At 45.1% G+C, this 12,847-nt stretch overlaps 1 protein-coding gene across 25 annotated transcripts in view; it reads left to right on the top strand.

Annotated features, from left to right (window-relative positions):
* CYRIB (CYFIP related Rac1 interactor B) overlaps positions 1-12,847 on the top strand; it is a 223,457-nt gene that overhangs the window by 173,904 nt on the left and 36,706 nt on the right. For 6 of the 25 annotated variants that reach the window (XM_069731899.1, XM_069731917.1, XM_069731916.1 and 3 more), the window contains 2 exons: positions 8,179-8,261; positions 10,439-10,469. The exons of 2 other annotated variants lie outside the window; for them this stretch is intronic. In XM_069731899.1, coding sequence (XP_069588000.1) covers positions 8,189-8,261; positions 10,439-10,469 — 104 coding nt within the window. In that variant the 5' untranslated portion in view covers positions 8,179-8,188. Of the gene's footprint in view, positions 1-7,412; positions 7,497-8,178; positions 8,262-10,438; positions 10,470-12,847 lie in introns of all 25 variants that reach the window. 17 more of the 25 variants (XM_069731918.1, XM_069731898.1, XM_069731900.1 and 14 more) reach the window with 5 other exon arrangements.

Genomic DNA, 12,847 nt, shown 5'->3' with positions numbered 1-12,847 from the left:
CCAGAGATCATTACATTACTCCATTACTGCTCTACACTACCAGGGATCATTACATTACTCCATTACTGCTCTACACCACCAGGGATCATTACATTACTCCATTACTGCTCTACACCACCAGGAATCATTACATTACTCCATTACTGCTCTACATCACCAGGGATCATTACATTACTCCATTACTGCTCTACACTACCAGGGATCATTACATTACTCCATTACTGCCCTACACCACCAGGGATCATTACATTACTCCATTACTGCTCTACACTACCAGAGATCATTACATTACTCCATTACTGCCCTACACCACCAGGGATCATTACATTACTCCATTACTGCTCTACACCACCAGAGATCATTACATTACTCCATTACTGCTCTACACCACCAGGGATCATTACATTACTCCATTACTGCTCTACACCACCAGGAATCATTACATTACTCCATTACTGCTCTACATCACCAGGGATCATTACATTACTCCATTACTGCTCTACACCACCAGGAATCATTACATTACTCCATTACTGCTCTACACCACCAGGAATCATTACATTACTCCATTACTGCTCTACACCACCAGGGATCATTACATTACTCCATTACTGCTCTACACCACCAGGGATCATTACATTACTCCATTACTGCTCTACACCACCAGGGATCATTACATTACTCCATTACTACTCTACACCACCAGGGATCATTACATTACTCCATTACTGCCCTACACCACCAGGGATCATTACATTACTCCATTACTGCTCTACACCACCAGGGATCATTACATTACTCCATTACTGCTCTACACCACCAGGGATCATTACATTACTCCATTACTGCTCTACACTACCAGGGATCATTACATTACTCCATTACTGCCCTACACCACCAGGGATCATTACATTACTCCATTACTGCTCTACACCACCAGGAATCATTACATTACTCCATTACTGCTCTACACCACCAGGGATCATTACATTACTCCATTACTGCTCTACACCACCAGGGATCATTACATTACTCCATTACTGCCCTACACCACCAGGGATCATTACATTACTCCATTACTGCTCTACACCACCAGGGATCATTACATTACTCCATTACTGCCCTACACCACCAGGGATCATTACATTACTCCATTACTGCTCTACACCACCAGGGATCATTACATTACTCCATTACTGCCCTACACCACCAGGGATCATTACATTACTCCATTACTGCCCTACATCACCAGGAATCATTACATTACTCCATTACTGCCTTAAAATTCTAAGGATCTTTCTTTACATTGAAGAGTGAGTCCCATCTTGTTCCTTTATCACATCTCCACACATTTTCCCATGACTGTGTATTAGACCCGTGTTCCACCATTGGGACCCTCATCCATCTCTAATGCCGGACTCTGCTGCACTCTGTTCTCAATAGAGTAGTATTCAGATTTACCATAGCAATGATTTTCCGCCCACCTCTCCGAAGGCAATGATGTTCCTCACCGCTCTGTTTTAGATAGATACTGGTCCCATTGGAAGGCTTTGCCATAAATCAATGAACGTATAAGGCTGGAATTCCTCTTTTACCTCTTCCTTGGTCAATACCACCAGGAAACCTTAGATTAATTCACCTTGGTTTTTTTCTCTCTAGGCCACCAGGATTTTCTTTAATTAACCTGCTTACTACCCTAGACCACCAGGGAGCCTTACATTTACCTCTTTACTGCCCTAGCACCTCAGGGGTCCTTACATTAATCCCTGTAACACCCTAGTCCAGCAGGATCTTTACATTAACTTCTTTACTGCCTTAGTCCACCAAAAGTTCTTACATTAACCCCATTAATACTCTTGACAACCAGGGATCCTTGTTAACCTCTGTACTGCCTGAGACCACAGGGGGTCCGTACAGTAAGCGTCTTATTCCCACAGATGAACAAGGATACTTACATAAACTCCATTTTTTGCTCATCACAAGGTGGTCCTTATATTAAATTTTTTACTGCTCCATACCACAAGGGATCTTTACATTAACCCTTATTACTGTAGACCATCAGGGGGTCCTTACATTCTTAAATTTATCCCTTTACTGCTCTAGACCATCAGAGATCCTTAAATTAACCCCTATGACCAGTCAGTACCACCACGAGTACCATCATTACCCCATTTATTACGCTACACCAATAGAGATGCTTTCATTAAAGCTTTTATGTCATTACTTTAACTTTTTGTTATCATTTTAGATCACCAGGGCTCCTTACATTAATCTCTCTACTTCTCTAGACCAGTGGTCCCCAACTCCAGTCCTCAAGGCCCACCAACATGTCATGTTTTCAGGATTTCCTTAGTCTTGCCCAGATAATAATTGCATCACCTGTGCAATGCAAAGGAAATCCTGAAAACATGACCTGTTGGTGGGCCTTGAGGACTGGAGTTGGGGACCCCTGCTCTAGACCACCAGAGAGCTTTAAATTAACCTCTTCACTACTCCTAGACTTCCATAGGTCTCTACATTACTTGTATTAGACCACCAGGTCCTTACATTAACTCCTTAACTACTCTAGACCACCAAGGCTCCTTACGTTAACCCCTTAACTGCTCCAGACCACCAGGGCTCCTTACGTTAACCCCTTAACTACTCTAGACCACCAAGGCTCCTTACGTTAACCCCTTAACTGCTCCAGACCACCAGGGCTCCTTACGTTAACCCCTTAACTACTCTAGACCACCAAGGCTCCTTACGTTAACCCCTTAACTGCTCCAGACCACCAGGGCTCCTTACGTTAACCCCTTAACTACTCTAGACCACCAGGGCTCCTTACGTTAACCCCTTAACTGCTCCAGACCACCAGGGCTCCTTACGTTAACCCCTTAACTGCTCTAGACCACCAAGGCTCCTTACGTTAACCCCTTAACTACTCTAGACCACCAGGGCTCCTTACATTAACCATTTCACTGCTCCAGACCATCAGTGCTCCATAGATTAACCCCTTCACTGCTCTAGACCACCAAAATTCATTACAATAACCCCTTCACTGCTCCAGGGCTCCTTACGTTAACCCTTTCATTGCTCTAGACCACCAGGGCTCCTTATAATAGTACCAGTATGTTTTGTTTTTTAGTTTTAATAAGTAAAAATGATGATACGTTGCCTTTACGTCCGCAGAACATACAGCCGCAGCGTCCAGTAGTCTGCAACTTCTGTTACACCGTTCACACTTGCCGCACACACGTGCCGCCTTCTCTTTTCTCGCCACTAGATGTCAGCGTTCCTCCACCACCGTTCTCATGGGGGGCTTCATCCGCCGTCTGGTGGCATGTCGCTGCCCCCTGTGGGACCCAGCACAGCTTGCCGTAGCTGTATCAGTTTTACACCTTTTCTACACAGCGTACATTGAATCCTCTCCAAAGACCACCTCCTTGTGCAGACCACCCCTTTATGAAGACCAGATGCACGTGTACCGATTATTTTAATGCTGTTATGGCTAAAACACTGGACTATTAAGATTTTGGGAGGGGTGACGGTGCACCATCTTGTGTTGCGGGTGCGGAGGGGCTCTGCTGCCCCCGTAACCATGCTGCAGCCTCTAGTTAACCACTTGCTCCCTGCCCGGCTCGTTGCCTTTGCGGACCCTCCGGCCACCAGGGCTCAGTTTCCCCTCTTGTTATGGTATTTCACGCCCAGTTGACCCCCGGGCATCTCGCTCCACGGCGGCGGTGAAGCCCCTGACGAATCCTCGCAGTCCCCCCCTCCGGTATCACGCTGGGATGTTGGCAGCGTGAAGGGCATGCGTGCAAGGCTTGTTTTCCGATGGCGTATCTGCTTTCCGCCTGTCCGGTCCTGACATGGAGCCCGTCGTCATCCATCCCCATAAGGCTGCGGCGGGGCTTGTGATGCTAATAGGACGCGGCGGGCCGCAAGTCTTACTCCGGAGAAGTAGGTCAAGTTTATCACGGTGTCCTTGAATGGCGGCGGGTCACGTTCCCACAACCTGCTACTCTGCTGAAGAAGACCCCCGACTGACCACAGACCCTCAACATACTAAAGGTCATCTGGTGCCTATTTCAACCCTCCCCTGATATTCAGTCTTAAAGGGGGCATTTATGGCATCACTTTATGATCAGTGGGGGTCTGGTCTGATTGATTTACTGCTTAGCGCCCCCCTCGGCCACCAGGCTCTCCAGGGAACTGCAGTATAACCCCACCCCAGTGCTGCCTCCACTGATCATAAAGCGACGGATTATCCCCGTTACTTTTTAGATTGGAAGACCCCCTCTAAAAAGTTGTTAAAGGGGTATTCCCTTTAAAAAAAAAAAAAAAAAAAAGTTACGCAGTCTTATCAAACCGTTCCAATTTCTTTGAAAGTCAGACAATAGTCAATATGTCGGCCGTGACTGCACCAGACACCACACAAGCTCAGCTCCGTTTCTCCTTGCTTGCTTTCAGTGAATGGAAACCTAGAAGTTTACAAGTATTTGCAGGAATTGCTGCAGTTCTATCCAATGTGGAAAGTGCCTGGACTGACACATTGTAGCAAACGATCAGAACAGGAGAGATTAGTGCAGCAGGTTAGATCTCTTTCTCTGTTGGGTAAATGGTGCAATTGTTTTTTCCACCACTAGAGGGAGCATGGGTTTACTGTTCTGTTCAATGGGAGCGGTAAAGTTCTGTATGCAGTGAGCTCCCCCTAGTGGTGACCGCGGGCAGCGCCTTAGCAATTTTTTTGCTAATACAATTCATTTATTTTTTTAACCAAAAATGCCAGTTTGCCTGTGTACCCCTACCAGTAATAAGGCGCCATCCTTCACTGACCTATTAACCCATTCTTATATAACCACGCAGCCACGCTGTAGTGACGGGAGATGCTATCAGGAGGCAGCTCCGGCAGGTGTCCTAATATACAGACAGTGTGAATATTAGGGGGGATGGCAGGTGCTATAACAGTGCATGGTGACATCAAAGCCCCCTGTATGTGCTGCAGTTCTCACGGCGCTGATATTTTTATAACATCCACTGTTTAAAAAAAAAAAAGTCTTCCTCGTTCACAGAGAAACGAGTCCACATTTTGGTGTAAAAGTCAATTGTCCCCTTCCCCCAGGTGCCAGATTATCGAAAGGTGCATTTCCAATATATTTAATCTGTGGAGTGATCAGGGGGAAAAAAATCTGGAAACCATCAACAAGCAGATGATGCTGCAGCTGACCCATCTCATTATTTATCAGCACTTGCACATGGCCACTAGGGGGCAGGCTACCGGGCATACCCAAAAAGGCATTGTACAGACATGGCTGGAATAGGAGATCAGTCAAGAGCAGCCTGCTGATGGTTTCCATGTAATTAGAACAGTCATCACAAAACAATACCCAGTGAACCTCCAAACTATTGTGCCAAGAGTTCACGGTATCTTTTGCCTGTTCACCATGCACAGATTGTTGGGATTATTACCATGGATGGGATTTCCTCCATTGTTCTGGGTCACCCCCCTGCAGTGGTTGCTTGTGTAACCAGGACATGTTTTAGGACCATGGACGCCAAACTGTGGTTCTCCATCTGATGCAAAGCAGAGCGCCCCCCGCCTTCACAAGCCAGAAACTGCACTTATAGCTCTGGCTGCAGTTAGTTGTGGCACCGGCTGCAATATGAAAAACTGAAATATCACATGGTCATAAGTATTCAGACCCTTTGCTCAGTATCGAGTAGAAGCACATTTTGAGTTAGTACAGCCATGAGTCTTCTTGGGAATGATGCAACAAGTTTTTCACACCTGGATTTGGGGATCCTCGGCCATTCTTCCTTGCAGATCTTCTCCAGTTCTGTCAGGTTGGAGGGTGAACGTTGGTGGACGCCATTTTCGGGTCTCTACAGAGATGATCAGTTGGATTTAGGTCAGGGCTCTGGCTGGGCCGGTCAAGAATGGTCACAGAGTTGTTCTGAAGCCGCTCCTTTATTTTAGCTGTAATTGTCTTGTTGGAAGGTGAACCTTCGGCCAAGTCTGAGGTCCAGAGCTCTCTGGAAGAGGTTTTCATCCAGGATATCTCTGTACTTGGCCGCATTCATGTTTCCTTCAATGACAACCAGTCATCCTGTCCCTGCAGCTGTACAACATCCCCATAGCATGATGCTGCCTCCACCATGTTTCACTGTTGGGATTGTATTGGGCAGGTGATGAGCAGTGCCTGGTTTTCTCCACACATACCGCTAAGAATTATCACCAAAAGAGGTCTATCTTCATCTCATCAGACCAGAGAATCTTATTTCTCATAGTCTGGGAGTCCTTCATGTGTTTTTTAGCAAACTCTATGAGGGCTTTCATATGTCTTGCACTGAGGAGAGGCTTCTGTCGGGCCACTCTGCCATAAAGGCCTGACTGGTGGAGGGCTGCAGTGATAGGTGACTTTGTGGAACTTTCTCCCATCTCCCTACTGCATCTCTGGAGCTCAGCCATAGGGATCTTGGGGTTCTTCTTTACGTCTCTCACCAAGGCTCTTCTCCTACGATTGCTCATTTTGGCTGGACGGCCAGGTCTAGGAAGACTTCTGATGGTCAAAAAACTTCTTCCATTTAAGGATTATGGAGGCCACTGTGCTCTTAGGAACCTTGAGTGCTGCAGAAATTCTGTTGTACCCTTGGCCAGATCTTTGCCTTGCCACAATTCTGTCTCTGAGCTCCTTGGCCAGTTCCTTTGACCTCATGATTCTCATTTGGTCTGACATGCACTGTGAGCTGTGAGGTCTTATATAGACAGGTGTGCTCCTTTCCAAATCAAGTCCTATCAGTTTAATTAAACACAGCTGGACTCCAATGAAGGAGTAGAACCATCTCAAGGAGGATCACAAGGAAATGGACAGCAGGTGACAAATATGAGTGTCTGAGCAAAGGGTCTGAATACTTCTGACCATGTGATATTTCAGTTTTTCTTTTTTAATAAATTTGCAAAAATGTCTACATTTCTGTGTTTTTTCAGTCGAGATGGGGTGCAGAGTGTACAATAATGAGAAAAAAAGAACTTTTTTTAATTTACCAAATGGCCTCAAAGAAACAAAGAGTGAAACGTTTCAAGGGGTCTGAATACTTTCCGTTTCCACTTTAGATATGAAATCTGCATCCATGGTTAATGTTTTTTTATGCTCGGCAATCACTAGGTGTGAACAGGGCCTTAGTGGTCCAGGGGGCTCGGACATCTGGGTCCATGACTTCTGCCGTTCCTGTGTCAGATATTGTGTAATGACTTTTTCTTCTTCCTGAGGACACGATTAGCCCAGACTCCTCCAGGGAGCTACCAGCCTTGGTCTCCATCCACGTGCACTCACTCACGTAGGAAACCACAAGAGGAGGAAGCTGTAACTGACACCCGGCTTTCATGTCTCTCTGTTACTGGAAATGACACTGCCATTTTTTATTTTTAGGTTTGGCTGGCATGGGTAATCTCATTAAGGTGCTAACCAGAGACTTAGACCACAATGCCGCTCATTTTTTCTTGGATTTTGAAAGTAAGTCTCGCAGCCGCTTCCTCCACAGCTGGGGCCGGTAACCCACTGGGGTCCTCTCATTATTCACCACCCGGTGGGAACTGTTGTAGGTTACAAAACCCACCCCCCCCCCCAAAAAAAAAAAGAAAGAGGGTGCATGGCATGTCGCTGTCAGGGAGGACATTTACATCATCCAAAACACCAAGGATGGGCCAGCGCAATGTGACCGACCCTTTGGAGTTGGTGGACACATCTCCATTGCTTGCCGACCCTTGGTTAGTTTTTTTCATTTTTTTTCCCGAGGCCATTGAGGGTCCTTTGTGATCAATTCCCTTCTGTATTAATACAGGCGTGTAGTCAGCAGTGATGCCCGCAGTGTCTTCTAGGCTTGGGCCACCATTCCTCACCTGTATGAGAAGATTGCCTTGCCCATTGTGCCGTCCGATGAGGTTCTGGTGGCCTTGCACCCTCCCGTAAGGAGGTTAGAAGACCACGGGGCACCACTGCTGACCTGCCAAGGAACTAATGGGTGAAAATCTCTGTGATGTCCTCAGTGTCTGTTCCTCAGGTTCTCCAAGGAGCGGACGGCCGCCACGTGTGCCAAGCCTCGTCCTCCTCTTCCATAATCATTTTCTCCTTGTGTATATCGGGTGTTCTGTCTGATGGAGACATGCTTTGTCTTTTCTCATTCTTGTCTCGACAGGTATCTTAACATGGGGAACCTTCTTAAAGTTTTGACATGCACAGATCTTGAGCAGGGGCCAAATTTTTTCCTTGATTTTGAAAGTGAGAATATGATTTTATATATCTACTTCTCTCTGCCTGCCGTAGACTGCGTCTGTCTGTCCGTCTGCACTCTGTGTCTGTCCGTCTGCACTCTGTGTCTGTCCGTCTGCACTCTGTGTCTGTCCGTCTGCACTCGGTGTCTGTCCGTCTGCACTCGGTGTCTGTCCGTCTGCACTCGGTGTCTGTCCGTCTGCACTCGGTGTCTGTCCGCTCCTACTTGTCTGTGTGGCTATGGAGACCAAGAAATCTTCCACTGGATAGAACCAGCTAATAGTGTACAAAAACTAGCACCGTAACTTCATCAGCAGAATAGTGAGTGCAGCTCTGGGGTATAATACAGGATATAACTCAGGATCAGTAATGTATGTACACAGTGTCTCCACCAGCAGAATAGTGAGTGCAGCTCTGGGGTATAATACAGGATGTAACTCAGGATCAGTAATGTAATGTATGTGCACAGTGACTGCACCAGCAGAATAGTGAGTGCAGCTCTGGAGTATAATACAGGATGTAACTCAGGATCAGTAATGTATGTACACAGTGACTGCACCAGCAGAATAGTGAGTGCAGCTCTGGAGTATAATACAGGATGTAACTCAGGATCAGTAATGTATGTACACAGTGACTGCACCAGCAGAATAGTGAGTACAGCTCTGGAGTATAATACAGGATGTAACTCAGGATCAGTAATGTAATGTATGTGCACGGTGACTGCACCAGCAGAATAGTGAGTGCAGCTCTGGGGTATAATACTGGATGTAACTCAGGATCAGTAATGTAATCTATGTACACAGTGACTGCACCAGCAGAATAGTGAGTACAGCTCTGGAGTATAATACAGGATGTAACTCAGGATCAGTAATGTAATGTATGTGCACGGTGACTGCACCAGCAGAATAGTGAGTGCAGCTCTGGGGTATAATACTGGATGTAACTTAGGATCAGTAATGTAATGTATGTACACAGTGACTGCACCAGCAGAATAGTGAGTGCAGCTCTGGAGTATAATACAGGGTGTAACTCAGGATCAGTAATGTAATGTATGTACACAGTGACTGCACCAGCAGAATAGTGAGTGCAGCTCTGGAGTACTCATGTGTAATGATAGCTCTTAGCAGAGTTGGTCAACCATAATTGTGATGCATTTTAGTGTCAGTTTTTTGGCTGTAATACCGGGATATTGCAATTACGGTATATTACGGTCTACAGGCATGGCGATATATTTTGAGACTGACACAAATTTTGGTATTCGTTCTGTTTACTGATGCTGTTGTAATTTGCGTAAACTTTAGATTGTGACGAGTGATCAGATGAATGTCAAAACACATTCCTTGCCATGAAAATGAACTTACTGTAATCACTAAAGCCCCATTGTAAGAGCGAGGTTCAGTGGCTGAGAAGGCGACTGCAGGGCTCCCGGGAAAGTCCAGCAAGTGCCAGGACGTCTCCTAAATAAAGAGGATTAATGGCACCAGTGCAGAGCTTGCTCCAAGATGGCAGCGGGCAGTGAGGAGAAGGCTTTTTGGTGGCGGCCTGGTGACAACAAGGGCAGCAAAGAAACCCCATCAAGGACAGACTGACATGGTGCAGGGATCGGACTGCAGAGGACGGGGTAAAGTTATTTTCTGTAATGAAGCCTGAGAACATGACCATAAATAAAGAAAAGGATCCTCATCTCCTCCAAAGGCAACGTCTTCAATAATGTGGCGATGATACTTTTTCCAGCACAATAGAGACGCGGTCGCACTGCAAAAGTGATAACTAAAGTGGCTCAGTGGGCAAAACAATGGCATTATTGAGCAGGAACCTTCCCATTGACAACCTGTGGTCCATCCTCAGAAATCGGAGGACAAATAAAACCCCAGAAATTGTGATAAACTCCAAGCACTGATGAGACGCGAACTGGCGGCCATCAATCATGATCTGCCTAGAAAATGATATCCAACTGCCGGGGCGAAACTGGAGAAATAAGGGCACTGGAAATATTGAGACTTTACAGCGTTTTCCAATAAGAATGTATAAACTTCTGATAATTGTAACCATGGAAATATCCAACCAAAAGAGCGAAAAAGCAAACTTTGTATAAGTCTCAAAACTTTTGGCCATGACTGTATGTGAACACTGACTCGGCTCAAGCTATATACAGTTATCATCAGTTTTACTCCTCTTTTTTATAGGCGGCTTTTGCAGTTTCAGAGGAGATTTAAGGTAAAAGTTGGTTCCATCAAACAGTGGCATGTAAAAGTTTGGGCGCTCCTGGTCAAAATTACTGTTATTGTGAAGATTTGTGATCTCTAACATATACATAGTTAGTAAGGCCGAAAAAAGACATTTGTCCATCCAGTTCAGCCTATATTCCATCATAATAAATCCCCAGATCTACGTCCTTCTACAGAACCTAATAATTGTATGATACAATATTGTTCTGCTCCAGGAAGACATCCAGGCCTCTCTTGAACCCCTCGACTGAGTTCGCCATCACCACCTCCTCAGGCAAGCAATTCCAGATTCTCACTGCCCTAACAGTAAAGAATCCTCTTCTATGTTGGTGGAAAAACCTTTTCTCCTCCAGACGCAAAGAATGCCCCTAAAAAGGCCCAAAGTTACAGATGGCACATTTCCTTTGTATTTAGGCAATAAAATATATATATATTTGCATCTTTTACATTGTAAAAATTACAAAAAGGAAAATGGGCTCATGCAAAAGTTTGGGCATCAATGGAGACTGGGCCGGAGTCCGCATCCAGGTAAGTGCGCAGGCGGGGACACCGGCAAGCTATGGGGGCCCGGCCCATTATACTGTATGGAGCGATATATGGGGTCCATTACTCTGTATGGAGCATTATTTGGGGCTCATTGTTCTGTATGGAGCATTATATGGGGTCCATTATTCTGTATGGAGCATTATTTGGGGCTCATTGTTCTGTATGGAGCATTATATGGGGTCCATTATTCTGTATGGAGCATTATTTGGGGCTCATTGTTCTGTATGGAGCATTATATGGGGTCCATTATTCTGTATGGAGCATTATATGGGGTCCATTATTCTGCATGGCACATTATATGGGGTCCATTATTCTGTATGGAACATTATATGGGGCCATTATACTGTATGGAGTGTTATATGGGGCTCCTTATTCTGTATGGAGCATTATATGGGGTCCATTATTCTGTATGGAGCATTATATGGGGCCATTATACTGTATGGAGTGTTATATGGGGCTCCTTATTCTGTATGGAGCATTATATGGAGTCCATTATTCTGCATGGCACATTATATGGGGTCCATTATTCTGTATGGAGCATTATATGGGGCCCATTATACTGTACGGAGAACTATACTGTCTGGTTTCTGAGCTATTAATATCACTCATGTAATGTAAAAAGTGAAATCTTTGGCATTGTACTATACCTGTATTTCTCTGCTGTATCTGTTCATCATGAATAGTGGTATGTGTTAAAGGGGCTCACTGAGACTCTTTTGCCCGGGGACCATGAAAACCTAGAGCCGGCCCTGATTGGAGATTTGTGTTTTCAGATAACTTTGACCAAGGTTTCAGCCCATAGTTAGCCTGTTAGGGTTATGGCTTGTTCACGATCATTGTCAGGAAAGGCCAGGTGATGCAAATTTCCCAGCATTCTAAAAACCCAGCCTCCTCTAACCTTTTGCCACAAACCGCTGCCATGAGTTCTTCTAAGCAGTTGCTGAGCGCCCTGAAAATGGTGGAGGCCCACAAAGCAGGAGAAGGCTACAAGAAGATAGCAAAGCGTATTCAAGTTGCCTTTTCCTCATTTCAAAATGTAATTAAGAAATGACAGTTATCAGGAACAGTGGAGGTCAAGATAAGGTCTGGAAGATCAAGCAAAATTTCAGTGAGATCTACTTGTAGGATTGCTAGAAGGGAAAATCAGAACCCCTGCTTGACTGCAAGAGAACTTCAGAAAGATTTAGCAAACTCTGGAGTTGTGGCTCATTGTTATACAGTAAAGGGACACCTGCACAAATGTCCTTCGTGGAAGAGTCATCAGAAGAAAACCTCTCCTAGATCCTCACCATAAATTCAGCATCAGAAGCCTGATGCATTTCCTGTGGACTGATGAGGTTGAAATAGAGCTCTTTGGCCACAATGATAATGTATTGAGGTATGTGTGGAGAAAAAAGGGTGCAGAATTTCAGGAAAGAACATCTCTCCAACCATTAAGTATGGGGATGGATCAGTCATGCTTTGGGGTTCTGTTGTATACAATTGGCATGGGTAATATTTAACGGGTACAGAGAAGAATGGATTCAATTAAATTTAAACAAATTCTTGATCCAAACATAACACCATCTGTAAAAAAGCTGAAAGTGAGAAGAGGATGGCTTCTACGATCCTAAACACATATTAAAATCTACAACAGACAACCTCAAAAGGCGCAAGCTGAAGGTTTTGCAATGGCCCTCACAGTCCTCTGATCTGAACATCATTGAAAATCTGTGGCTAGACCTCAAAATAGCAGAGGATGCAAGACGACCCAGGAATCTCACAGAACTGGAGGAATTTTCCAAGTAATAATGGATGAAAATCCTTCAGATAAGAATTGAA

The sequence above is a fragment of the Ranitomeya imitator genome, chromosome 6 (assembly GCF_032444005.1).
Source record: "Ranitomeya imitator isolate aRanImi1 chromosome 6, aRanImi1.pri, whole genome shotgun sequence".
Taxonomy (NCBI): domain Eukaryota; kingdom Metazoa; phylum Chordata; class Amphibia; order Anura; family Dendrobatidae; genus Ranitomeya; species Ranitomeya imitator.
This window is presented reverse-complemented; position numbering and strand designations above follow the sequence as displayed.